Source organism: Cervus elaphus, chromosome 10 (assembly GCF_910594005.1).
Source record: "Cervus elaphus chromosome 10, mCerEla1.1, whole genome shotgun sequence".
In the NCBI taxonomy this organism is placed as follows: domain Eukaryota; kingdom Metazoa; phylum Chordata; class Mammalia; order Artiodactyla; family Cervidae; genus Cervus; species Cervus elaphus.
In genome coordinates this window covers 40,428,648-40,456,136 of record NC_057824.1, presented here as the reverse complement: position 1 = coordinate 40,456,136, position 27,489 = coordinate 40,428,648, and the positions used below count along the sequence as shown (strand labels likewise).

The window sequence follows — 27,489 nt, the reverse complement described above, 5'->3', positions numbered from 1 at the left end:
TCTTCCTTTCCATTAGCCCTTCCCACCAGCCCATAAAGCATAATCAAGCCTCTTCCCTATTGATAAGGCAAAATCAACAAAACTCCAGCTACTTCCATCATGATTTTCACAGCCAAGCCACCCACTCTGCTTCCTTATTCTCTCATTTCTGCCCTAACCCACTCAAGGTTGGCTTTCACCCCCACCCCTTCCCTGGAGGGGTTTCCCTGTTGGCTCAGGGGTAAAGAATCCACCTGTGATACAGGAGGCGCGGGTTCAATCCCTGGGTCAGGAAGATCCTGTGGAGGAGGAAATGGCAATCCACTCCAGTACTCTTGCCTGGAGAATTCCACAAAGAGAGGAGCCTGGCGGGCTACAGTCCATGGGGTCGCAAAGAGTCAGACACAACACGACTGAGCATGCACACACCTCAACTGAAACTGTTCTTTTTGCTTTCCCTGAATTCATACACACACACTGGTCACCAGAGCAGCATCTGACAGCTAAATTTCCTCTGTGAAACACTTTCCTCTAGATTTCCCAGACACTTTCGGTTTTCTTTCTACCTCTGGCTGTTTATTCACAGATTCAAGTTCTTGAGTACCCTCTCTGGATGTGGTGCCATAGCTTCCAGACCTGACACCCCTGAGCTGTTACTTCTATCACCTCCCTGATGCCTCCACATTTCTGTGTCCAGACTGGGCTCAACAATGGCTGCCACTTAACTCCCCTCCTGCTCCTCATCCTGTGTCCCCATCTCAGGGACACTGCCTGCAGTCCCCCAAGCTAAGAAGTGAAATCAGCCCAGCTCTCCTGTGTCCCAGGTCCACTTTAACTCCTATGAAGTCTAGTTCTACAATATGTCAGATCCCTCCCTCCCCTCTAATCCCCCAAGGCTTCTGTGTGGCCTCTAAACCATTCACCTGGCTTTCAATGTCCTTAGTGGTCTGTCTCCTGCCAACCTCCTTGCTTCTTGTCTCTACATTCCACCCCCGGGGATGTCTGCAAGCTCTAACAAGTCTGCCATGCAGGTTCTGGGGCTCTCTTCATACCTCCCCAACCCCAACTCTCTTGATTTTAAGACTAGCTCAAATGTCACCTCTGAGGGAATTTCCCTGGCAGTCCAGTGGTTAAGACTCCACGTTTCTTCCAATGGAGGAGGGTGCAGGTTCGATCCCTGGTCAGGGAACTAAGATCCTTGCAGGGCACAGCTAAAAAAAATGTCACCTCTGAGAAGAGCTTCTCTAAACTCCAAGATTGCACTGAGGATCTCTCCTATCCAATAGCTCCACCATCATTGTCCCAGTGACAAGGGACTGCTGTCAGTCCCCCAAGGGACTACTGACTGGCTGTCAGTACCTATCTGCTTATCTGCAGAAATAGAGGTAAAGTGAGTTACCTAACTTTGGAATGCTTTGAGGATGAAAATGAGCTAGTAATAATGTAGCACTGAAGGCCTTTAAACTCAGGTGGTGCAGCGGTAAAGAATCCGCCTACCAATGCAGGCAAGTCAAGAGACATGAGTTCAATTACTGGGTTGGGAAGATTCCGAAGGAAATAGCAACCTGCTCCAGTACTCTTCCTGGGAAATTACATAGCCAGAGGGGCCTGGTGGGCTACCATTGACAGAGAGACATGACTGAGCATACACCTGCACACAAAGTTGCCACTATTGCTTCTCTGCTAGACTGAGTTGCATGATGTTCATGCCCACTCACCAAAGTTCTGCAAAATGCATTACCCGTTGATCACGAATGTCACAAATTTATGAACCTTTCTAGATCTGAGTTCATGAAGACATAGCCAAGGAGCAAGTGCAGAATGACTCCACACCCACAAACCCAGTTCCTGGAACTTCCCTTTTGGGCTTATAGCCCCACTTGAATCCATGCCGATTCACTTAATTCACCTAAGCCTAGGGAGACCCCCAACTCCCCGCCTCTCCCCGCCCACCTCATTCACAGGCACGGATGGGGTGAGGATATAATACTTTATTCACTCTAACATGGGCCGAGGGGATGTAATGAGGGGGAAGTGGGCACGTTTCCAGGGATCCCGGTAGGGGAATCCTGTCTCCCAGTTCCAGGGCAGCCAGACCTGCCAGTCCCATCCTATTCAAGACGCTGGTGGTGGGGCGGGGAGTTGTCCAGGTTAACGCAGCCCCAGGTTGGAATCCCAGAGTGCCCCTCCCCAGCTAGAGGCTCGCACCCCGCGGAGAAAAGAGACGGCGGCTCAGCTGCCCTCACAATCTGGGCAGCGCTCGGTGGCAGTGGCTCCAGCTGGTAGCTTGAAGTCCCGGCCGCAGCCGGCGCAGATATAGAGACGGCGCCGCATATGCGCGCGACGGTGGCGGATGAAGTGCGAGCTGAGGCGGAAGCGCCGGCCGCACTCGGAGCAGGGATAGGGCCGCTCGCCGGTGTGCGTGCGCGCATGCTCCGCCAGGTTGGAGCGGTGGCCGAAGCCGCGGCCGCACACGGGGCAGCGGTGCGGCTTCTCGCCCGTGTGCACGCGCCGGTGCTTGGCCAGCGCCGAGCTCTGGGCGAAGCGCGTGCCGCAGTCGGCGCAGGCGTACGGCCGCTCGCCCGTGTGCGTGCGTCGGTGGCGCGCCAGGCATGAACTGCCGCCGAAGGCGCGTCCGCAGTCCGGGCACGCGTACGGCTTCTCGCCCGTGTGCACGCGCAGATGCTGTGCGTAGTTGGAGCTCTGCGCGAAGCGGCGGCCGCATTGTGCGCATGCGTACGGCTTCTCGCCCGTGTGGCGCCGCCGGTGCTGCCGCAGATTCGAGGCGGCGGAGAAGCGCTTGTCGCACTCCGGGCACTCGTAAGGCCGTTCGCCCGTGTGGGTGCGGCTGTGTTTGGTCAGCGCCGACTTCTGCGAGAAGCGCCGGCCGCATTCGGTGCACGCAAAGGGCCGCTCGCCCGTGTGTATGCGGACGTGCTTGGCCAGTGTGGAGCGGCGTGCAAAGGCGCGGCCGCAGTCCCGGCACGCGTGTGGGCGCGCCGGGTCTGCCGACGGCGCTGGCGCCTCGCTCGGGACCTGTGGGGAGAGGGGGACAGGTCAGCCCTGACGGAGAGACCCGGGAGCCAGAGACCTGGGGCTCCACCAGCTGCAGCCTCCCCGTCCCCAGTTTGTACAGTAGTTAAAGCCAAGGGGTGCACCTCTCAGTACTGTTGTGTGCGTCTAATGAGAGAATTAACGCACATATCACAATGCCTGGTGTCGTTCCAGCTATTCTTTATTAATTCAACCAAAATTTATTGAGCGCGTAATGTGCCAGACTCTGTTCTAGGAACTGGGGATTCAGCATTAAATTTTTTTTAAACTCATAATTTCAGGAAGAATGGATAAAAGGGGTGCTGGTACTGGGGGGATGGTGTAAATTTAAATAGGGTTAAGAAACCTCACTGATGTCATCTGAGCCTTTACCTAAAGGAGATGAAAGAGCAGCTTCCGGAAGGGAAAAGGGGAAAACAAGGTCCTGAGGCAGGAGTTTTTCTGTTCCAGGAATGGCAAGAAAAAGTGCCTAGGGCAGAACACAGTAGGGGAGGAGTAATCCATGGAGTGGTCCTTAAGGCGCGTTATCTTAGCATAGATCCTTGAATGAGAATCTGATGAGGAACCAGTAGAGGAGATGTCGGAAGGTTCTGAGCAATGAGGGACAGATAAGACTCATATTTTAAAAGGTTCCACAGAATGAGGGAGGGGAAGGGGCAGAAACCCACCGAGGAGGCCCCTGTACTGCAGGCCAGAGAAGACAATGGCTTGGACCCAGGTGACAGAGGTGGAAAGTGAAAGTGGTGAGAAGTGGTCTGCTTCTGGATATATTCTGCAATTGGAGACAGCCAACCTGATGATAGATTATACATGAGATACAAAGAAAGAGAGGCGTCAAGATGACTCCAAGGATTTTGAGCTTAGCAACTGCAAAGGCAGAGTTGTCATCTACAGAATGGTGGGGGGAGGGGGGGCGTGTTGCGGGGGGAACAACGAGTTGGTACCTGTGGTCTGTTTCTGATCCTACCCACAGTTGTCCTGGACACATCTGGAGCTCAGGGGAGAGGCCCAGGCTGGAGATGTAAACTGGGAAGACATCAGCCTGCAGGGGATTTTTAAAGCCTTGAGACTGGATGAGTTCAGGGACTAGAGAGAACTGGGAGGCAAGATGTGAAGCAGCCAGCAAAGGAGATTGAGCAGCTAGTGAGGTCAGAGACCCAGGAGAGCATGGTGTCTTAGAGCCAGGCTACAATCAAGTTTAGACTCTTTAATAAACTTTTAAGAGCAAGCACCTATCATTTTTTAAAGCTGCACAAAAGGCAGCAAGCATGAAACCCAAATACTCTGAGGCCTGAAATGAAAAAAATTGGAGAATATGTCAGTTTCATGAGGTCTGGGTCTCTAGAGATAAAATCAGAAAAAGAAATGCTTTATAAGAGGCAGATGAAGGGAAAACAGTTTGCACTAACAGTCAAGAGGAGTACTGAGGACACACTGCTTCCTTCATAGAAAAGAGAAGGCTCATCCTAGCAAAAGTGATGTTGAATCTCTACTATGGACTAAGCAGGGCTTCCCTGGTGGCTCAGATGGTAAAGTGCCTGTCTGCAATGCGGGAACACGGGTTCGATCCCTGGGTTGGGAAGATACCCTGGAGAAGAAAATGGCAGCCCACTCCAGTACTCTTGCCTGGAAAATCCCATGGACAGAGGAGCCTGGTATGCTACAGTCCATGGGGTACTTCACTTTCACTTTCATGGACTAAGCAAATAGAATATTAATTCATGACCAAGTGAAAAACCAGGCGTGTATTAAGGATAAGACAGCATTAGCTTCTGTCTCCCCATATTCCTTCTCTACCAAATAATTATCATTATTCTTTTATAGATAAAGAAACAGTTTAAGAGAGGTGACAATTAGGGAGTATTAAGGCCTTTTTCTGAAGTTGTAAGGAGAGCAGCTTCAGGGCCTTCAAGATCCTTTGTTAAAGACAGTAGCTTAAAAAAAAAAAAAAAAAGACAGTAGCTTTTTGGGACTCCCCTGGTGGTTCAGTGGCTAAGCCTCCATGCTCCCAGTGCAGGGGGCCCAGGTTCAATCCCTAGTCAGGGAACTAGATCCTACATCCCACAACTAAGACCTGGCACAGCCAAAATAATTAATTAATTTTTAAAAGACAGCAGCTTTTTGTTAACCACCTCAGAAATGTGGGGCTTCCCTTGTGGCTCAGCTGGTCAAGAAACTGCCTGCCATGTGGGAGACCTGGGTTCGATCCCTGAGTTGGGAAGATCCCCTGTAGAAGGGAAAGGCTACCCACTCCAGTATTCTGGCCTGGAGAATTCCATGGACTGTATATAGTCCAAGGGGTCGCAAAGAGTCGGACATGACTGAGTGACTTTCACTTTCACTTTTTCAGAAATGTGGAAACAAAGCAGTTTGAAAAATTAGTCACCAAGCAAGGCAACCCTGGCTACAACAGTTTATACAATGATATTAGTGATAACAACATTAGAGTGTAAGATTTGACAGTGTTGTTATGTATAATACATTATTGTATTAAATCTTCCTGTCACCCCTCTTCCCTCACCCCTACCCCCAGGATCAGGCATTATCTTTTGGAAACTGAGAAAACTGAACTGAGAGAGATTAAATTGATATAGCCCATGGGAGTCAGGACTGACTTTATAGAGTTCTCATCCTTCAGCAGTAGGCTACACTGCTTCCCTGCACTCAGAGTGCCAAGATGTGCCAGCGGCTGGATTCCAAGTGCCTGGCACTCTCCAAGAGGGATTCAAGGTTAAAATACAACTTGATACTTTAAATTGAGAAACTCCCCACAGCAATTTGGCACAGTCTGAATTCAAGGTCACACTTTCCAGTCTTGCCCTGGTTTTAACAACTATGGGGTTTATATCGTGGAAAGAATTTTTCTCATTATATCTATATTTTTCTGGCCCCTTTTTTTTCTTTGGCACCCTTCTTTTAGGTGACCGACCAGCCTGAGGACTTTCTTAACCCTGGATTCACTAATTTGGGAAAAAGAAATTCTTCACACAAGTACCCTTGAAATCTCCAACTCCAGGAGGAGAGGCCTTGGGTGCCCCAGGAAGAATCTTGGTGAGGGGTTGAGTCTAGCTCATTAAGACCCCAGGCAAGTCCCTCCCTCCCCCTGCCTCACTGAACCAAGGAGGGCAAGGTAGGCTAGGTAACATTAAGTATTTCCCGACTTGAAGTATGCACATCACAGAATGCAAAAGGCTTCTAAGTATTATGTAGGCTTACTTTTATCATCATGATCATCATGTATTTATCTTCATGGTTATTAGAAAAACAACAGATCACATGAAACCCACAGTTTTATCAGCATTATTGTTCAGATGAAGGTAAATTTATTTATCAAAACAACGTGAATCTATTTGAAGGCAACTAAATAAATGAGCACAACAGGTGAGCAATAGACACGTGAATGAAGTTTGGCAAATACCAGACTTACATGTCTTTTCAATTCTATGACTGTCAGATTTTAAAATTAGAATAATGGGTATCTGCACTCTTAACATGAGAGCACTAGGGGGATATGATGTAGTTTAATAATGTGATAATCCAAGTATTTAAAGTTAGTGATTTTTGCCTTTCTGCTTAAGTTTAAAAAAAGAGCAAACGTTCCAGTTTCTTCTTCAACCATTACTTTTCTAATTAATAAATAACTACCATTTACTAAGCACTCACTATGTGCCAGGAACTGCAATAAATACTTTTCACCCATGTTCTTGTTTTAAATTCTCACAACCCTTTGGGTTAGGTTGTATTAGCTCTATTTTAAAATAAGGATAGAAGACTCAGAAGTAAGTGACCATCAAGGCCCTACAGCTGATCCATCAGCAGGGCCAGGGTTTACACTGGAAGGCTGTCATTGTCCAAAATGCCTTTTCTCTCAGCCATGATGCAATCCTATCTCACTGACAAGTTTGAGGTCACCTCCACAGCTTGTCTCCCTCCCCTGGATTCTTTTAGCTGTCCAAATCTCCCTTCTTTGGAGTACAGAGTATATAATACAATCCTGACCTGAGTCCCTCACTCATTGCAACAAGAAGGGTGATCCATAGACCAGCAGCGTCACTGGCAACTTGTTAGAAATGCAGAATCTCAAATCCCACTCCAAACCTACTGAATCAGAATCTTCACTTTAGCAAGATCCCCAAGTGGAATGTATGCATGTTAAAAATGAAAACTGATCTAGAAGAGAGGCGCACTACTCCCAGAGAAAGCAGATGGGAAAAGTAAAGAGCATTTTACAGGCTAAATGACCACACGGGCAAAGTCTTCGAGGTCAGGTGTACTTGAAACTGGGGCATGGGAAGGATGCTGACCGACTAGAGATGAAGCCATGAGGTTGAAGGATGAAGAGTTTGGAATGCCAGGCGTGGGAGCTTAGGGAAACAAAACCACTCAAGGTTCGATTTTAAGCAGGAAAAGACAGAATTGGATGCACATAGAGCCCTCTGGGAAAATCTTTCTATTAATTAAAGATAGTTTGGATTTTGATAGGAGGTGAGACACTGCTCTAATCCCTGTGTGCACCATAATTAGGGCCTGTCCTGGACAATGACTGGCCACGTGAGAGCTGAGACTCACAGAATGTGGACACTGAGCTTTGGAGACCACTATTTCATAAGAACCCAGACTCAAGGAGACCACACAGCAAGTTGATGAGCTATTTTGTGGGCACAGTGCTAAATCTTTGTGGGATGTGTGTGTGTAACTCATATTTCTACTCTCCTCCAAATCCAGTCACCCACGTGATATTTACTCTGGATTTCAAGGATCTTACTTTCATTATCTCATTTTATAGTTGAGAAAGCTGTTGAGGCAAAGCTGGTAAATGTGGTCGTCAGGATTTGAGCCGATGCTTTTAACCACTAAGTGACACCATTCAGAGTGTAGCCCTACCGCCCTTTCATGACTAGCCATGCCGACCCCCACCCTTCCCATCCTTAGCTCCAGCCACTCCAAACAATGTTCCCAAATATCTCCTTCTTTCCACCTTCCCTCCACTGCTGCCAGTACCTTAGAGCAGGCCATCAGCCTTACCTGACCTGGTCTCCCCATAACAGCCAACGATTCTTCTAAAAAGGAAATGTGATCATGCCTCTTCTCTGATTTGAAGCTTCTCATGGCACTGCATAACCTAACACAGTAGGTACAAATCTATAGGCTGACTATACGCAAACACCTTTTACTCTCTGGTCCATCTGTTTCTCTGGCCTTATCTTTTCTGAGCACTTGCTGTGTCCTCATCCTGGAATGCCCTTCCTCCTCCTCTATTTGCCATATTCCCACTAAGTTTACAAGGCCCATGTCAAAGTTATTTCCCTGAAACGTTTCCTACTGCCTTGAGTTATTTGCCTTCACTCCTCTGTCTAGGCCTCTATGTTGGTTTCCCTGTTCACATCCAGCCCCAGGATTCAGCCTTATTGAGGCCTTGATAAAAATGAGTTGAAACATCTCCAGAAGGATGACCTAGCCCAAAGTCCTGAACTTTAGGAGGAAGAATGAATAATAATAGCAACAAATATGTACAGAGTGTTTATTGTGTGCCAGACACAGTTCTAACTCTTTACAAGTATTAACTCATTTAATCCTTCCAATCCCAAGAAGTAGGTGCTATTATGATTTCACTTTTACCAATGAGGAAACTGAGGCACAAAGAGGTTAAACTTGCCACAGGTCACACAGCTGGTAAGTAACTGATGGAGTTGGAAGTCCACCCTAACTCTGGAGTCTTTTTCTTAACTTACAGGCCAAAGGAGACCAGGGGATTCACAGGGCCGGAAGAGGCAGGCTGAGCTAGGAGGATGGGCCAAGGAGGCCTGAGAAAAACAGAACTAAACGGGCCAAGGCAGTGAAAGCATGGAGTCCTAACCACTGAACCGCCAGGGAATTCCCTAAATAGTTATTTTGACTGGAAGAGGAGGCCACAGAAGCCAGCCCCCTCCCCCTAGGCCCCACCACACCCACTAGGGGGCAGCAGAACTTTCTTTTCCTGGGAACTGGCCACTGTGCAGGAAGAAATCAGGGAACCCGGGCCCAGAAACCCTGCATATGGACACAAGGGCTGCTGTGGCTTGGGGTGGGAGTCTTGTAGAGTTCTGGGAAATAGAAATATACCTAGTGGCAGCTAGGGTCCGGAAAGGGGAAATCTAACTCATACTTTGATCTGCTTAAAACTCCCCTCTTTAAACCTTCCACGCCCTTGTCAGTCTAACCCTGCTATACATCAAGCTCCACGAGAAACCGAGGAGGGCATTTACTCTCCAGCACCCAGCACAGAGCCTGGCACAGTAGGCGTGACATCTGTATTGTGGCAGCATGGACAATGGGACAGAAGGATGGGTGGCCAACTCTTGAGATTCTAAGCCTGAGAGTCCAGGGAAAGTAGGGGGAGGATCCCTGGCTTCTGACTGAGGGAGGTTGGACCTGCACCAGATTTAGGGCCGATGGGACCCCCGTGGTGTGGGACACGTACCTCCTTGTTGTCCATAGGGATCTTGAGTTTCACCACTTCGTACTTCTCTTCACCCTCTTCCTCCTCACCCTTCACCAGCAGCACCATCTCCTCTTGCATCTCTTCCTCCTCCTCCTCCTCCGTCTGCTGTTCACCGGGCATCTTGGTGTCCTGGGGCAGGGAGCTGAGTCAGCTCAGGACCCGCCCCCCCCCGACCATGGCTCTGGCCCACACAAGGCGATGCAGCCGTGGCTTCTCCTCCCGTGCCCAGATCTGTGTCTGACCCTCTTCCCTGTATCCCAACCCGGCCCTAGGCCCCAGCCTTGTCCCGGGACCAGCTCGAAAGACTCGTTCACGCTACTCATCCTGGCATTCAAGGCCCTGAACACTTCGAATCTCCAGCCCCGGTGAGACGCCACCCTCCCCGCGCTGAGTCACTCCCAGGAGCCTGGGTCAGCGGCCCGGAGCTCTAGGGCACGGGCTGGAGGCGGGATCGGGGCGGAGACCCTGGGGGGTGCGCACTCACCAGCCGCAGGTTCGGGCGCTCGCGCTGCCCCAGGCCAGGGCGCCGGGCGGTTGGGCACTCTGCGACGCCGCGACTCCGGGGGCGGGGCGTGGGCGGGGCCTCAGAGGCAACCGGCCATTGGTTCAGAACACAAACTCCGCCCCCGAGGGGGAGGGGCCAGAGGACCCAGGCGTCCGGCCCAAACTGCCCTGGGAGGGTGGCAAGCCCACACCCAGCGCCTTCAGCTATCCCCTAACTCCCAAAGACCCCAGGCCGGCCTACTCGGTGTTCAACGTCCTCGCAGTCTAGTTGTGACCTACCTTCAAAGCTCGTTTCCTTTGGCCGGCTCGGAGGTCTCCGTGGCGGCCAAGCGCGTCTGCTCCGCCCGAAATAGGCCACGTGCGCTCCCGCCCCTGCCTGGGCCTCTCGCTGGCGCCCCGCCTGGAGGGCGGACCCTGTTGCCTCCTTACCTCTCTCCTTCCCTCTTTTTGCCTCTTCTTCCATCTTTTCTGCTTTCCCGGCATTGCCTTCGGGTTTCCTGGTCTCTGGGATACCTTGCCCCTTTAGTACATACTTACCAACAGGCACCCCAGTTATCGCTGCCATTTATTGTGTGGTGCGCCTCTTGGGCGCCATCGTTATGCTAAGCCTTTTACACCCCTGATCTCCTCACAAAGGTGGGTCCATTTCACAGATGAGCTAACTGAAGTTCAAGGAGGTAAACTGATTTACCTAAGTTCCACAGTAAGTGTTGTCATAGCATCTCTGACAGCCCAGTAGCCTAGGTGGAAATTTATACCACACAGACCAGATCCAGTCCACAGAAGTATTTTGGCCCTCAGGTTTAAAAGTAAACTTCAAAAAAAGCCTGAGAGGTTTTACAAATTTTAATTCCCAACATTTAAAAATTAAGATAGTTCATATATAAAGATCTGTATTTTCCCACTTCTTGTATTTCCCACTTGAAAAAGATAACCTAATTCTCGCATTTTATGAATGGGGCAATGTGGATTCAGAAATGATGAAAGAAAAGAGAAATAACATTCAGTAAGTGCTTACAATCCCTAGTGTCCTTACAACAACCCTGTGGGGATCAATAATATTATCTTCCTTTGACAAATGAGGGAACTAAAAGCTTAGAGAGCTTAAGTAATTTGCTCAAAGTCATATAGCTGGTAAGTAACAAATTCCAAAGCTCATATTGTTTCTGTTGCACCAAATTATCTCTCAGAACTGAGGTTACATGAGGAAAATGGTAGCAGAGCCAGGAGTGAAGCCTGATCCTCAGTCTGCAGAACCCAGAGCATAATTTGGATGTTGGGATTACATCTCGTCAAAGTTTTGCTCTTCCTCAGAGCTGTGAAAAGAAGGTAAATGAGTATGATACAATCAGGATCCCCCAAACCACTTGTGTTCATTCTCTCATCAAATATTTTTTGAGCCCTACTGTGTGCCTGACACCATTTTAGACATTGGAGATGCAGTCTTGAACAAAAGAGCCGAAAACCTTGACTACTGTGGCACTTCTCAGGGTGTACAAAATGTCACCAAGTAAATAAGGTACTTTCAGCTAAGGATAAGTATCAGAAGGAAATAGGACCAGATGGTGCAACAGAGGGTGGCTATGGTTGGGGGCTTCTTTAATGTGAGCAGGGAAGGCATCTCTTAGGAACTAATACATGAAATGAAACTTGAATGGTGAGAAAGGGTTAATCATTTGAAAATCTAGAGGAAGAATGTTCTAGAGAGAACTACAGAAACTTTATAGTGAGATTAAAGTTGGCATGTCTGAGGGAAAGAGAGAAGACTTGTGTGGCTGGAGCCAAATGAAGAGGAATATCATGTGGGAGTTGGAAAAGAGGCAGGCAGGGGTCAGATTATGGCTGGAAATCTAGCAAAAGGCCAGACGTGCTTCCCCCTGATTCAGAGAATCAGTGAGGAGACTCAGCGGGGAGCAGTGAAAGTCCCCACTGGAAGGTCCTCCTACTGTGGGAGGATTTGGGAACAGACACTTGCAGAAGGAGGATCATGAACAAGTATCTACCTGGAATCCGAGCTAGTTCCTGAGAATCTCTTAGTCTAGTAAAGAAGATAATGATTTTAAAAAAAGAAGAAGAAGAAGAAGATAATGATTTTAAAATACACACGTAGGGCTTCCCTGGGGGTTAAGTGGTAAAGAATCTCCCTGCCAATGCAGGAGACATGGGTTCGATCCCTAATCGGAGAAGATCCCACATGCCATGGAGCAACTAAGCCGGAGTGCCACAACCACTGAGCCTGTGCTCTAGAGCCTGGGAGCCGCAACTACTGCAGCCTGTGTGACTACAGCCTGTGCTCCACAATGAGAGAAGCCACTGAAATGAGAAACCTGCGCACCGCAACTAGAGAGTGGCCTGCGCAGCAACAAAGACCCAGCACACCCAAAAACAAATAAAAAGTTTTAAAACCCAATAATATATTCTCCAGGGGGATCTTCCCAACCCAGGGATCGAACCCGGGTCTCCTGCATTGTAGGCAGATTCTTTACTGTCTGAGCCACCAGGGAAGCCTAGATAATATTTTATATATAATATACATATGAAAAGGAAATAATAGGTGTTCTGGCAGGAAAATAGTGGGGTGAGTGAATAACTCCCTGGAAGGGAGTGGATATTGAGTGCAGGCCTCACTGAAGAGATAAAGGACCTCCAAAGATGAGTGGGGGGTTGCCAGATAGACAAACAGGTAGCAGTTGGTGAGACTGTGAACTCTTGTGAAGGGCACATCATGTTCAAGGACATCATTCACCAAAGTATTGAGGGAGGTCTATTGTGTGCCAGGCCCCTTTTAGAATTAGGCAGTAGGAAGTTGAATTTGGAAAAGTCTTTACCTTTCTTTTCACTATTCTGCATTTCACTATTTGCCTTCAGCCTCAGTAGAAGTTTACTTGAGCTTCTGAATCCCCAAGGACTTGGTACAGAGAACACACCATCCGCTATCCCATCTCCCACCTCCTCCTTTCTTAGCATGTTCCACATCATTGTTTACGTCTTAACAGAATTGCCACTTCTTTGACGAGGCATTGGATCATATAGGATTCTCTCCTACCTGCAAGCTTCCTACCACACTTGAAAATATTTGTTCAATGTCTATCTTCTGCATAGAAACTGAGGGCAGAAATTTTATCTTGTTCATCTTTCTATGTCCAATACCCAGCACGCAGTAGGTAGTGCTGTTGTTGAATGTCTCTTTATTCTAAAGAAGCTCTTGATGTGTTAAGGGCTCAGAGGAAGAGGGTACTAACCCAGGCTGGAAGTTTAGGGAAGGCTTCTGGGAGGAAGTAACGCTTAAGGTATTTGGATAGGGGGTGGGGAGCATTCCAAGTTACCAAAACAAAACATTTAAGAGGCACAGAGCTGAAACCACACACGTGGAAGGTCTTGAATGCCAACTAAGGAGTTAAGTTTTACAGACAGGACATGCTGCTATACGGCAGGGTTTTTAATAGGGGAGTGATGTGGTCAGATTTTTACAAAGTTCACTGCAGAGTAGCTTGGAAGCCGACCTGGTAGGGTGGGGAGACACGGAAACCAGCAGAAACGATCTTCCCAAAGGCCTCCATTAAGGTCTTTGAGGGGTGTGTGCATCTAAGGACAGAAGCCGCAAAGGATCCCGCGACTGAAGTCAAAACACTGGGATTTCGAGTCTGTATAACAACTTGGTAGGGGTGGGAAGGCTGGGAGGAACCGCGCTGCAGCAAGCTTTCATTGGTTTCTAGGGAAGCCCGGCCAATGGTTAATGTCGCGAGAGCTTCTACCCAGGGACCGTTCCCGCACGCAGATTAACTGAAATGCCAAGCCAGCGAAGTTGCAGAGCAGTCTTGTACTTCGTTTCTTAGATCGGTGAACCGCCCTAGTCTTTTTGGTCCCTGGCCAATCAGGTCAGTTCCTCTTCCCCCCTTCCTCCCTACTGGCGCCCTCCTTGGAAAAAGCTGGGAATTAGAGTCCAGCATCTAACGACGCACGGATGGCTGGGAAATATGGTTGCCTCTTCCAGGGGATAGAGACATCGCCTTTGGGCTATGCAGCCTAATGACCCGTTTCTCGACAAATAAAAAGGGGTCGTAGGGAGGCGGGGTTTCCCTGAAGGCAGAACATCAGCGTCGGGTCTTCTGCGCCGTTACCAGACTGGTTGGCCACTTTTCTCCCGGGTACTTGTCGCCATAGCAACAGAGCTTGCCTAACACCAACCCCTCTCGCTCCCACCCGTGGCGTCGCGTTTTACCTTTTAAGGGTCGCGCTAGATCCTGTGGCGTAGGTGGTGCCTGTGGGCAGCCAGCTCTCAGGTCTAGGGCATCAGCTGACAGACCTGGTGGCCGTTTTTTAACCCGTTGCCAGAGCTAAAAAGCAGCTTTGACGACCCAACTTCTTTGACGGGCTCAAAGAGGGCAGGTTTACACATGGCTTGTGGGTTTTGTCTGTGGTGACCCTTCAGCACCTTTCTCACCCCTCACGATGCACACACACGCACACACCAGTCCAAGCCTCAGATAAGAAGCAGTTTATTGGCGAGAAGACATATGGAGATGTGGCTGTCAGGCCTTGGTGCTTCCCTGGCCTTTCCTCACTCCCATACTGCCCTTCTCCCAGCCAGTGTGTCTCTGCTGCCGTCCACCAGGACCTGGGCTTGGTGTCCAGAGCAAATGAGTGCTCATTGTGCTGTCTCTCACCTATTCTGTTGTGTCCAGGTGGTCGCGCAGTTGGGTCTGGACTCACTCCAAGTGTCCTCTTCCTGGCTCCGACCATGTCCAGTGACCCGAGGCTGGGTACTGCCTGCCTACCAACAGTACTCTCCCCATCAGGAGGATGGTCAAGATGGCCCTGTCTCACACTCTAACCCTTAACCTCAGAAGTCTCATTGCTCCTAGGTCTAACAAACCAGGTTCACGATGCCGGTCTGGGTGGGGGTGGGGGGGAGGCAAGGTTGGGAGGGGTCAATTTACAGGTTAAGAGGCAGTAGGAATTTAGAATTCTTTAAGGGCCCTCAGGCTAAGGCTAGTTTATCAACAAGTATTTATTGCCTATTGTAGTCTAGGCAGTGTTCTAGAAGCTAGGGGTATAAACCACATTGGCAAGGTCCTGACCCAGCCCAGCCAGGACAGTTTCCTGAGCTTCAAGATCATTTGTCTCCAAATCTCTATCTATTCACTCCTTTCTCCCCTTGGTTTCTTCCCTTCCTTCTCCCTCCCACCACTTCCCGGGGCCCTTTCTTCTCTGCTTAAGCAGCAGATACCCTCCCTTTGGTCTCTTGGGCCTCCACCCTCCCTGGACCCCATCATTCCAGTCCCGTTGATGGCTCCTCTTTGAGGGGCTTTGCCCGACCATCTCCTGTCCCAAAGGGCCTCAGGATCAGGTGCCCACGCTGGTGCTTGATACGGGCAGAACTGTCACCAAAGCCCTTGCCACACTCCGCACACTTGTATGGCTTCTCCCCAGTGTGTGTGCGCCTGTGTTTGACCAGGTCTGAGCTCCGGGGAAACTCCTTCCCGCAGAAGCCGCACACGTGGGGCTGGCTGGGTCCAGACGGCTGAGCCCGGACTCGTGATCGAGGGGCAGTGGGTGCTGGGCCAGGGGGGTTATGTGGCCTCAGGAGAGTGGATGGTGGTGGCGGCCTAGCCCGTTCCCCACGATGGGTGCGGAGGTGCTTGACGCGGGCTGAGCTGTCGGCAAAACCTTTGCCGCATTCTGGGCAGAGGTAGGGTTTCTCCCCCGTGTGTACGCGATGGTGTTTCACCAGGTCCGAGCTCCGGCGGAAGCCCTTGCCACACTCAGGGCACTTGTGGGGCTTGTCACCCGCCAGTGGTGGTGGCGGCTCTCCAGCCTGTGGGCCCCCGGGCTCCGGCTCCAAGCCAGGCAGGCCAAAAGGGCCATCCCCTGAGTGTGAAGGGCTTCGAGGCGTCAGCGGGGGGCTGGTGCCTAGAGGAGGTGGGGGTGGGCTGGAGCTGGGGGGCGGGCTGGGGATCAGGGGGGCCAGCGGGTAGCCTGGGAAGCTGAAGTCCTGGGGCTCCATGTGAGTGAGGCGGTGGCGGAGGAGAGTGGAGCTGAGGCTGAAGGTACGGGCACACTCGGGACAGGCGTGAGGCCTCTCGCCACTGTGGGTGCGGAGGTGCTTGACCCGCGCAGAGCTGTCAGCGAAGCCCTTGCCACACTCGGGGCAGAGGTAGGGCTTCTCTCCCGTGTGCACGCGCAGGTGCTTCACCAGATCTGAGCCCCGGGCAAACTCCTTTCCACACACATCGCAGCCAAAGGGCTTGGGCCCCAGGTGACTGCGCTGGTGGCTCAGGAGGCTGCAGCTGAGCACAAACCTTTTGCCACAATCGGTGCAGATGTATGGCTTCTCCTGGGCCTTAGGTCCCTGTGCAGCCACCGTGGCCGCTCGAGATGGCTGCCGCCGGGGCACCACGGGCCGGGGGGGCTGTTCCCCTCGGTGCGTCCGCTGGTGCTTTATGCGGGCAGAACTGTCGCCAAAGCCCTTGCCACAGATGCCACACTTGTACGGCTTCTCGCCCGTGTGTGTCCGCTGGTGTTTCACCAGGTCCGAACTCTGCCGGAAGCTCTTGCCACATTCACCGCAGATAGTGGGGCGCTCACCAGCCGGGATCCTGGACCGAGGAATCTTTGGGGGCCCCTGGGCTGGTGCCCGGGCCCTGTAGGGCTTTTCGCCACTATGAGTTCGCTGGTGCTTGATCCGGGCAGAGCTGTCCCCAAAGCCCTTGCCACAGACCCCGCACTTGTAGGGCTTCTCCCCGGTGTGGGTTCGCTGGTGTTTCACCAGATCTGACATCTGCCGAAAGCTCTTGCCACACTCACCACATACAGCAGCCCGATCACTAGCCTGGCCCCAGCGTGGTTCTCCTAGGAGTCGAGGGCCTCTGTCCCGAGCCTGAGGTTTTCCAGGTCCCTCCCTCTGGACCCACAGGTCATCCCAGGTCTGAATGCCTTCAGGTTTGAGAGAGGCATTTCCTACTTCATGACCTGGGGCCAAATCTTCCTCTTCCTTGAACTCCAAGTCATCCTCCTGTGGGGCATGTTCAAACTCATTTGGCTGAGAAATCTCCGCATGCTCATTCCCTAGACCTGGGGAAAGAAAAAGGAGCGGTAGACCCTGCCTTTTGGCTCAGCCTTCCCTCCGAGGCTCAGACGGTAAAGAATCAGCCTGCAATGTGGGAGAAACAGGTTCGATCCCTGGGTCAGGAAGACCCCCTGGAAAAGGGAATGACCACCCACTCCAGTATTCTGGCCTGGAGAATTCCAGACAGAGGAGCCTGGTGGGTCCATGGGATTGCAGAGTCGGACATGACGGAGCGATTAACACACTATCTTCAATAGCAACCTCCCCAGAAAGGCATCCTTGATGATGTGTGGTTGCAAAGATCTCTCTCCTCTGATTTTCCGAAACCCTTATATTGTTTGTGCCTCTCAGTAACAGTAACCTCCTTTTACCATTCCTTTCATATGTGCCAATCACTTAAGTAAGCATTACTGAATCCTTGCAAACATTCCTATGAGGTAATACTATTAACTGTCCCCATTTTACAGACATGGAGTCTCGGAGAATTTTAAGTCACTCACTCAAGGTTATAAAGTAACAAAGCCAGGTTTCTAACTCGGGTCTGATTCCCAAGCCTGCTGTTAAGCCCTACCTTATATTCTATTTGGAAAGCCTAGTATTTACTAATTAGATTTTTTTCTTTTATTAGCCCAATCTGTAGTTTATTTCTTCAATCATCTTGTATGTACCTGAGAGGAGCCAGACACACAGCTGTCCCTCAGGATACTTAGCGTTGGTAGGAGAGATAAGATAAAACACAAATAATTATAATTGCAGGCTCAGAATGAACTGTGCTGTCGCAAGAGAGAGAGGACATTAGAGAGAGGGCTAGGCTTTCAGAGCGGAGAAAAAAAGTAAACCATGGAAAGGAATGTGTGATAAAGCTGGAAAAGGGATGTTGGGACTAGATGAAGCATGGAAGATGTGAATTGAACGCTAGACTAACACTTTTAATTAGTAGCAGAAGGGAACTAGGGAAGATTTTTGTGGAGGGAGACAAGATTAGACCAGGACTCAGATCAATGTGGCTTGTTGCACAGTGAGTGCCACACTGGAGAGAAAACGGCTGAGGGGAGGCCGCTGCATTTGCCAGGATGAGACTGAACGGGGCCTGAAGTAGGACTGAGCAGCGAGAATGATGATGACTGCAGGGGACGGGGAAAGAGTCCTTGAAATGATGCCCCTCAAGGCGTGTCGCCTAGTAGGTGCTCAGAAACACTGGTTCCCTCCCCCTCCCTGGAAGCACAGTTCACGTCCTATTTTCTGGGTCTGGGCTAGGCAAAGCCCAGAACCGGGGGCCCCACCCGGTCATTACCTGCCCATGGAGGTGCACCGCTTCGGCCCTCACCTGTGCGGGCGCCTCTCAGCTGCTCTCTCTCCTCTGAGCCACGGAGATCCGGACCCCAGGGCCCCACCGCGCGTTCCATCGCCGGCACGCCGCCCTGAGCAAGGAGACAGACAAAATTTCACGGTCACACAGCCATGTGCAGACGGCGGCGCCCTGCCGCTGCCCTCTGCCGGCCGGCACGGGCACTGGACAGCATTCCGGTGTCCGAGGTACGGGGCGCGGCTCCGGTGACCCCCACCCGCGCCGCCGGCCGCCCCTGCACCTGCTGCTCCTTCCGGCGCGCAGACGCCCCCTTCCCCTCCCGCCGCTGCCGCCGCCGCTTCAGCCGCCGCTTCCGCCAGTCCGGGGCCCTCCGGAGCTCCTCCGTGGGGCTCCGGTGCCCGTGCCACCAGTGGCTCGGGGATCGGGCTCGGCGCCAAACCGGGAGGGGGATTGGACCCGGGCGTCCCGGGGGCGGCCGCTGGGGGCGGGGACGGGAAGCGGAAGCGCCGGGCGGCACCGGGCCGCTCTAGGACCCTGGAGGAGCTGCACGCCTGTGGGGGCCGCCCGTGTCCTCTGGAGCTCGGTGGCCGGCGGGCAGCCGCGTGCCGCGGAGAGGGCTACTCTGAGCCGAGTCCAATTGCCCGAACTCGGTGGTATTAACCGTGTGCTTCCTGGGCTGGAGCTGGATGCGGAGGGCCGAAGACTCTTCCTAATTGTCGCTGTGTCCGGCCACCCGCGCCGACCTCCGGAGGTGGCAGACAGCTCCAGCCACCCCAGCCTGGAGAAACAAAAAGACAGCCAAAGACAGACCCAGGGAAAGGGGTGGGGGAAAGACCAAGGCAGACAAAGGGCGGCAGAGGGCGGCGGAGACCCCAGACGGGGCGGGGGCGGGGCGCCGAGACGCAGGAAACAAAGCCGGGCTGGTCGGCGAGGCCGAGGGCCGGGGGTGGGGGCTGGGCTGGGCTGGGCTGGGGGAGACCGAGGCAGGATCGGGAGCTAGTGGCAGACGCCAGATAAATGCTGGGTAGAGGCAGGCCGATGGACTTAGACTTGGATTCGGGGACTCACAGAGTCGTAACCCTAAGAGCCCCCAGTCAGAGAGGATGCAAAGGCAGAGAGACCGAGAGACTGCAGCGGACCAAACACACAGGAGCAAAAGATAGGCCTCCTGAAACAAAGACATGTAGAAACAGATAAGAGAGATATCAAGTCGCTGAAGCAGAGTCGGAGGAACTGGGCAGGGCACCTAGCGAGAAACAAGCCCGGAGGCAGAGGAACAAAGAGTGAAACTGGCAGAGACAAAGACAGACGCAAAGAAAAGAGGCCACGGGAAGACTAGGGACAGGTCTACGCCGCTACAAAAGGAGCCGAGGGAGAAGCTAAAACATTAAACCTTGTTTCTCAGCTTCGTGCGGCCCTGGTTGGGGCTGTTTCAGTGGTCCCAGGGGTGTGATCCCCAGTATCTCCTCTGGGCATGTTTGCCTTTGGGGAGCAGGTGGGTTGCCTCTGCCGCTCATCTGATGATGGAGAGGGTTAATTAAGATTTGTATATTAATCAGCACTTATTAGTGCCTCAGTACTATGCCAACAGTTTGATAAAGAGATAAAACACATGTAAGAGTTGTCTTTGGGGTGCTACCATTTTAAAGGGGCAAGCACACAATTCATGATAAATAAGAACTGTAAGGGCATGAGAGTTATGTGGACTAATCCAAGATATTATAGTATGGGAAACCAGGAAGAGGTCTTATTTGTGGGAATGAGCACGAATGTTTGTTGTTGTTTAGTTGCTAAGTCATGTCCAACTCTGTGACCCCAAGACAAGCTTCCCTGTCCTTCACTGTCTTCCCGAGTTTGCTCAAAGTCATGTTCATTGAGTTGGTGATACTATCTGACCGTCTTATGCTCTGTTACCCGCTTCTCCTCCTGCCCTCAATCTTTCCCAGCATCAGGGTCTTTTCCCATGAGTCAGCTCTTGCATCAGGGGCCAAAGTATTGGAGCTTAAGCTTCAGCATCAATCCTTCCAATGAATATTCAGGGTTGATTTCCTTTAGGATTGACTAGTTTGATCTCCTTGCTGTCCAAGAAACTCTCAAAAGTCTTCTCCAGTACTGCAGTTTGAACGCATTAATTCTTTGGCGCTCAGCCTTCTTTATGGCCCAATTTCTCACATCTAGAACATGGAGACATACAGATGTTGTGGACAGAGTCTACATTGACCTAATGGACAAAGATATGATAGGAATGTAGTACAGAGAGAAACCTGTAGAGTTTAGTGGCTGCGGACATTATCTTTAAGGTCATTCATGCAGAGTTTTATTCCTGATCTTGTCATTTACTCCCTTTAACCTTGGGAAGTTACTTCTGTTTTTTGAACTGTAAAATGGAGATACTACCTAACTTGAATGGTTGAGAATAATATGTGTAAAGTACTCAGTAAAAAAATATCAGTTGTGACTCTTTGGGCTGAAGTAACCAAGGAAGAGTGTGGTGTTTTCAAGCTGATCCTTTCAATCAGCTAAGATTTCAGCGAAGTCCAGAGCCTCGCTGAAGGGGACCCTGAATGAAGAACTCCAGGCACAGTCGCTCACAAACTAATGGAAAACCTACTATGCGCTAGAAGCTTGGGGATCCAAAGATGATTAAGGGGACTTTCCTGGTCGTCTGATGGCTAAGACTCCGAGCTCCCAATGCAGAGGACACGGATTCAATTCCTGGTTGGGAAGCTAGATCCCACATGCTGTAACTAAAAGATCCCTGATGTGCAATGAAGATTGAAGATCCTTCATGCTGCAGCTAAGACTTGGAGCAGGCAAATACATACATATATATATGAAAAAATGAAAGTGTTAGTCACTCAGTTGTGTCCAACTCTGCAATCCCATGGACTGTAGCCTGCCAGGTTCCTCTGTCCATGGAATTCTCCAGGTAAGAATAGTGGAGTGGGAAGTCATTCCCTTCTCCAGGGATCTTCCCAAACCAGGGATCAAACCCGGGCCTCCTGCATTGCAGGCAAATTCTGCAGATACTTTACCGTCTGAGCCACCAGGGAATCCCTATATAGACTGTAATTATGTATATTAAATATGTATAATTATAAATATGTATAATTATGTAATTATATATAAATATATATATCCTCCATGATTACAATCAATCCTCAAAAGAGGAAAATAAATAATAGCTCTGATTAATGTGTCATAAGTTTACATAATAGGAAAATAGTGGAAGCTGCAGATAAGATGGTAAGTTAATGATTGATTCCACAAACATTTCCTGGGGGTCCAACATGTACAAGGCACGTTGCTGGGAAACTGAGGTAAGAGGGTTCCAAAATGGCAAAGAGCCAGCCCCTCTTGGAGGGAGCCCCCCAAAGGCTGGTCAGCCTTCATGCCATAGTCACTTGTAGAAAGGTCTAACTTTGAGAAGACGAAACCTGGAGTTATTGGGTCTGAATCTGAATTCATGTCTAAAAATACAGAAGGGACTTCCCTGGTGGTCTAGTGGCTAAGACTCTGCACTCCCAGTGTGGGGGGCCTGGGTTCATTCCCCGGTCAGGGAACTAGATCCCATATGCTGCAACTAAGAGTTCCCACAACTAACTCCTGCATAGCCAAATAAATAAATAAAATTTAAAAAATAAATAAAATACAGAAGCCCTTCTAGGGATGTCTGGTAGGGCCATAGGTGGTTATGAAGATATGATGGTGAGATGAAAAAGAAGTAATCCAGGTGATTATGAAATGGAAAGACTGCTGTCTACCATTCACTGCCCCATAGAAACTTGGGGCCCCAAATTTTATCATTATAAAGTCATTATCCCAGGAATGACTTAAGCATAATTTTTGGAATTAATAAGCATGTAAATGAAATATTGTGTCACTACTAATTCATGTCATTTCTGAACTTAGCCAAGCCACCAACCTTTTTTGAGGGCGTTTGTTAATATGCACAAATGCCTTAAATATGTGGCTTCCTTTGACTCAGTAATTCCCCTAATAGAAATGAGGCCCAAGGAAATGGTTTGGACAAGTGCACAACGATAGCACCACATAGTCATCCCAGCTCAGTGTTGTTTATCTCAGGGAAGAGTGGGAGTCAACCTAAATGTGTGTGTGTGTGCGCGCGCGCGCGCGAGCTAAGTCGCTTCAGTCACATCCTACTCTTTGCAACCCTATGGACCGTAGCCTGCCAGGCTTCTCTGTCGGTGAGATTCTCCTGGCAAGAATACTGGAGTGGGACTCTCCTGGCAAGAATACAGCCCAAACACTTTCACTCCATTTCCTCCTCCAAGGTATCTTCCCAACCCAGGGATCGAATCTGCATGTCTTACGTCTTCTGCATTGGCAGGCAGGTCCTTTACTGCTGCTGCTGCTGCTAAATCACTTCAGTCGTGTCTGACTCTGTGCGACCCCGTAGACGGCAGCCCACCAGGCCCCCCCCCATCCCTGGAGTTCTCCAGGCAAGAACACTGGAGTGGGTTACCATTTCCTTCTCCAATGTGTGAAAGTGAAAAGTGAAAGTGAAGTCGTTCAATCGTGTCCGTCTCATAGGGACCCCATGGACTGCAGCCCACCAGGCTTCTCCGTCCATGGGATTTTCTAGGCAAGAGTACTGGAGTGGGGTGCCATTGTCTTCTCCGGGGTTCTTTACTAGTGCCACCTAAGCCCATCAACCTAAATACTAAGCAGCTATGAAAACGATAATGTAGGCTGAGACGCCACACTCCCAATGCACGGGGCCCAGCTTCTATCCCTCATGCCACAATTAAGACCCGGCACAGTCAAATAAATAAATAAATACAAATGAAATATAAGTATATAAATAATAATGAAATAAAATTATTAAAAATGATAATGTGTCTTTTTCTTTATTTTTCTTTTTTCCTTTTTAATTTATTTATTTTTATAAAAAAATTAAAAAATGATAATGTAGATGTGTGTTTATGATTATAGACTTACAGGACATATTAAATGACAAAAACAGGCTTCTAAAATTATAGTATGATCTTAGTTTTGTGAATATATATTTATTCATATGCATAGGCATATGAGAAAATCCAGAAGGATGAAAATCAAAATGAGGTTATATCAGTAATGATATTAGATGTATGTTTTTCTAACCATTTGCAGTTGCTCATTTTTCCATGAGAATATGTATTGATTGTACAATAAATAAATGAATATACATGTCATTTTTCTCTTGTTTTCTTTTTTTGTTGAGGTATAGTTGATTTACAATATTATATAAGCTTCAGGTATATGACATAGTGATTCACAATTTTTAAAGATTATACTGCATTTATAGTTATAAAATATTGGCTCTATGTCTTGTGCTGTACAATATATCCTTGTAGTTTATTTATTTTACACATAGGAGCTTGTATCTTTTCATCTCTCAGCCCTATCTTGCCCTTCTCCCCCACCAACTCCCTACTGGTAACCACCAGTTTACTCCCCAGATCTGTGAGTCTGTTTTGTTATATTCATTAGCTTGCTTTATTTTTTAGATTCCATATGTAAGTGATAATATACAGTATTTGTCTTTGTCTGACTTATTTCACTAAGCATAATACTTTCCAAGTCCATCCATGTTGTTGCAAATGGCAAAACTGTATTCTTTTTTATGACTGAGTAGGTAGTATTCCATTGTGTGTGTGTGTGTGTGTGTGTAACACCACATATTTATCCATTCATCTGTTGATGGGCACTGGTTGCTCCCACATTTTGGCTGTTATTGCTTCCATATTTTGGACATTGGCGTGCATGTATCTTTTTGAATTAGTGCTTTTATTTTCTTCAGATTCATACATGAGTGGTATTGTTGGATCACATGGTGAATCTATTTTTAGTTGTTTACAGAACCTCCATACTGTTTTCCACATTGGCTACACCAATTTACATTCCCACCGAGAGTGTACGAGGGTTCTCTTTTCTCTACATCCTTGCCAACATTTGTTATTTGTGGTCTTTTTGATGATAGCCATTCTGACAGGTGTGTCCATGTTATTTTCTTAAAGATTGTTGAGTAATTCAGGGAAGAGCCTGATCTGAGTCTGAAACCAGGGCAGGGGCAAAACGGTGAGGGATGTAGGCAGGAAGGGCTGCTTTTTCTCATCAGTAGAAAGGACTTGGAAATCAACTGGATATATTTGCAGAGGGCAAGGGAGGGAGGCGTTCAGAGTTTTAACTAAAATGGTAGGGCTGCTTAGCCTGATGAGAAGTGCAGAAGAAAGGGTTGTGGTGCAGGAAAAGGGTGTAATTATCCCGTCCCTCGGCTTCTCAGAGGACTCTGTTTATCTCCTTATTACACTACATTTTTAGCACCAGTGCTGTGTGTCACACTTGTGGCTGTCTCCGTCTCCCCAGAGGGCGGCAACCCTGACTGATTCACTCCGTCTGGATTCTCAGCAACTGATCCAGAAGAGCAGTCACTAGGTTGGAGTTACTGGCATTGTCACACCTCTCAGCTCATGTCATAGCAAGAGCTAGCATTCAAGCTCATCTTTTAGGTCAGGCCCTGCTAAGAGTTTTATGTGTATCAGATATATAATCCTCATCATGGCCCTATGAGGTGAAATTATTAATGAATCATTTAACAGATACAGAAACGAAGTCACAGGAAGGTTAAAGTAAGATGCCCAAGGTCACACAGCTCTTAATCCCTGTATGTTTTTATAAGCATAGGAAACTTGAACAACTTCTGTGGATTCAGTGTGGCAGGAGCATGCAATCCCATACGATAGATGAGGAAAGTAAGGCCCAGAGGGGTGGTTTTCCCAGGGTTACAGAAAGGAAGTACTAAAAATGAGGTTGAAGGACTTCCCTGGTGGTCCCAGTGGTTTTGAATCTGCCTGCCAAAGACATGTATGTGTTTGATCCCTGGTCTGGGAAGATCCCACATGCTATGGGGCAACTAAGCCCATGTGCCACAACTGCTGAAGCCCGCACTCTAGAGCCTGTGCTCAGCAACTAGAGAGTAGCCCCCACTCGCTGCAACTAGGGAAAGCCTGCGTGCAGCAGCTAAGACCCAGCACAGCCAAAAATTAATAATTTGAAATATACATATATAATAAAAATGAGGTTGAAACAAGGGTAAGATGGCAGCACGGATGGATCTTAAAAGATAATGCTAATTGAATCAATTAATAAGTAGAAACACATATTAGCACATGTAACTATTTGTGGCTCAACTGGTAAAGAATCAGTCTGCAATGCGGGAGACCTGGGTTTGATTCCTGGGTTGGGAAGATCCCCTGGAGAAGGGAAAGGCTATCCACTCCAGTATTCTAGCCTGGAGAATTCCACAAACTGTATAGTCCATGGGGTCGCAAAGAGTTGGACAGGACTGAATGTCTTTCACTACTACACTACTATTTGTGTAAACATTTGTGTACTATTACATACATAGTGGAAGTCGCTCAGTTGTGTCCAACTCTTTGTGGCCCCATGGACTGTAGCCTGCCAGGTTCCTCTGTCTATGGAATTCTCCAGACCAGAATACTGGAGTGGGTAGCTGTTCCCTTCTCCAGGGAATCTTCCCAACCCAGGGATTGAACCCAGGTCTCCTGCATTGCAGGCAGATTCTTTAGCTTCTGAGCCACCAGGGAAGCCCATTACATACATAACATATATATAACACATATGTAAACACATAAACTATTTCTGTAAACATTTGTGTACCGTGAACTACACATTTTTCAACATATATACAAACCCCCCAAAAATTACACATTGTGCACGTTAGAGTGGTTGCCTTAGGATAAGGGGAAAGGAGGGTGCTATGAGGCTGTATTAACTCAGGCTGGCATAACAGAGAACCACAGACTAGAAGTCTTAGACAACAGATATTTATTTTCTCATAATTCTGGAGACTGGAAGTCCAAGATCAAAATGCCAGCAGAGGCGGTTTCTGGTGAGGCCTCTTTTCTTGGGTTGCAGACAGCCACCTTCTCACTATGTCTTCACATGGCCTTTTCTCTGTGTATGCGCAGAGATTGCTGGTGTCTCTTCTTATAAGGACACCAGATCTATCCAATCAGGGCCCTACCCTCCTGACCTCATTTAACCTTAATTACCTCCTTAAAGGTCCTACTTCCAAATATAGTCACATGGGGGTTAGGGCTCCAACACATGAAGGTGGGTGGGGGGACACAACAGGGGCTAAATGGGAAATGATAAATAGAACCACAAGGATTGAAGGACGAAAATGGAGTTGGAGCAATAGGCAGGATCTAGACCAAGCAATGGGCTTCCCTGGTGGCTCAGATAGTAAAGAATCTGCCTTCAAAGCAGGAGACGTGGGTTCTATCCCTGGGTCAGGAAGATCTCCTGGAGAAGGGAATGGCTACCCATTCCAGTATTCTTGTCAGGAAAATCTCATGGACAGAGGAGCCTGGCAGGCTATAGCCCATGGGATTGCAGAGTCAGACACGAATGAGTAACTAACACACACACACACACACACACACACACACAGACCAAACAATGCTTTATAGGTCATATTAAGGTTCAGAGAGGTCATTCAGTTCATCAGTTCTAAAGCTGGGATGTATATATATATGTGTGTGTGTGTGTGCGCGTGCCAAGCAGGAGATGCAGGTTCGATCCCTGGGTCAGGACGATCCCCTGGAGGAGGAAATGGCAACCCACTCCAGTATTCTTACCTGCCAAATTTCATGGACAGAGGAGCCTGGCGGGCTACAGTCCATGGAGTTGCAAACAAGTCAGGCACTACTTAGCAACTAAACAACAACAATATGTGTACATATATATTAATATATATGTATATATGGTATGTTGTATACATAAATGATTAGCTCCAAAGCCTCTGTCATCCAAAACCACTCTGATTCCTGATTAAAAAGTCTAAGTGTGTGCATTTCATCTTACTCTGAAAAAAATGGAGTTGAGAGAGGGCAAATGACTTGCCCAAGATCACACAGCAAGTGGTAGAACTGAGGTCTGGGAAGTTCTTTCTGACTCCAAAGACAAGCTCCTTTTACACATTCTGCAGCCTCCCTGCCTTTTCCCTAACTAACTTCAATCACTCACTCTTTCATGCATTCATTCATCTGGTATATTATTTATTGG

At 49.0% G+C, this 27,489-nt stretch overlaps 2 protein-coding genes across 7 annotated transcripts; both read right to left on the bottom strand.

Annotated features, from left to right (window-relative positions):
* Positions 1-1,955: 1,955 nt before the first annotated feature.
* On the bottom strand, positions 1,956-10,391 carry ZNF771 (zinc finger protein 771). 2 transcript variants are annotated; one of them, XM_043914744.1, is made up of 3 exons: positions 10,298-10,391; positions 9,494-9,643; positions 1,956-3,015 (listed from the first exon to the last, which is right to left on the bottom strand). In XM_043914744.1, the coding sequence occupies exons 2-3, from the start codon at positions 9,632-9,634 to the stop codon at positions 2,212-2,214; spliced, it is 945 nt and encodes a 314-aa protein (XP_043770679.1). In that variant the 5' UTR covers positions 9,635-9,643; positions 10,298-10,391; the 3' UTR covers positions 1,956-2,211. The 2 variants fall into 2 exon arrangements, with proteins under 2 accessions (XP_043770679.1, XP_043770680.1); XM_043914745.1 differs by having other exon boundaries at positions 9,999-10,368.
* A 4,109-nt stretch (positions 10,392-14,500) lies between these two features.
* ZNF48 (zinc finger protein 48) lies at positions 14,501-19,708 on the bottom strand. 5 transcript variants are annotated; one of them, XM_043914738.1, is made up of 3 exons: positions 19,058-19,708; positions 18,382-18,508; positions 14,501-17,092 (listed from the first exon to the last, which is right to left on the bottom strand). In XM_043914738.1, exons 2-3 carry the CDS (start codon positions 18,491-18,493, stop codon positions 15,291-15,293), a joined length of 1,914 nt encoding a protein of 637 aa, XP_043770673.1. In that variant the 5' UTR covers positions 18,494-18,508; positions 19,058-19,708; the 3' UTR covers positions 14,501-15,290. The 5 variants fall into 5 exon arrangements, with proteins under 5 accessions (XP_043770673.1, XP_043770672.1, XP_043770674.1 ...); XM_043914737.1 differs by having other exon boundaries at positions 18,677-19,707; XM_043914739.1 differs by having other exon boundaries at positions 18,415-18,508; positions 18,677-19,707.
* Between the last annotated feature and the right edge of the window lie 7,781 nt (positions 19,709-27,489).

Bases quoted from the DNA above. Each gene is read 5' to 3' on its own strand.
- ZNF771 (XM_043914744.1), bottom strand. From the start codon at position 9,634: ATGCCCGGTGAACAGCAGACGGAGGAGGAGGAGGAGGAAGAGATGCAA. The intron at 3,016-9,493 runs GTACGTGTCCCA...CTCTCCCCACAG, and splicing joins TCCCTATGGACAACAAGGAG to GTCCCGAGCGAGGCGCCAGC.
- ZNF48 (XM_043914738.1), bottom strand. From the start codon at position 18,493: ATGGAACGCGCGGTGGGGCCCTGGGGTCCGGATCTCCGTGGCTCAGAG. The intron at 17,093-18,381 runs GTAATGACCGGG...TTCTTTCCCCAG, and splicing joins CGGTGCACCTCCATGGGCAG to GTCTAGGGAATGAGCATGCG.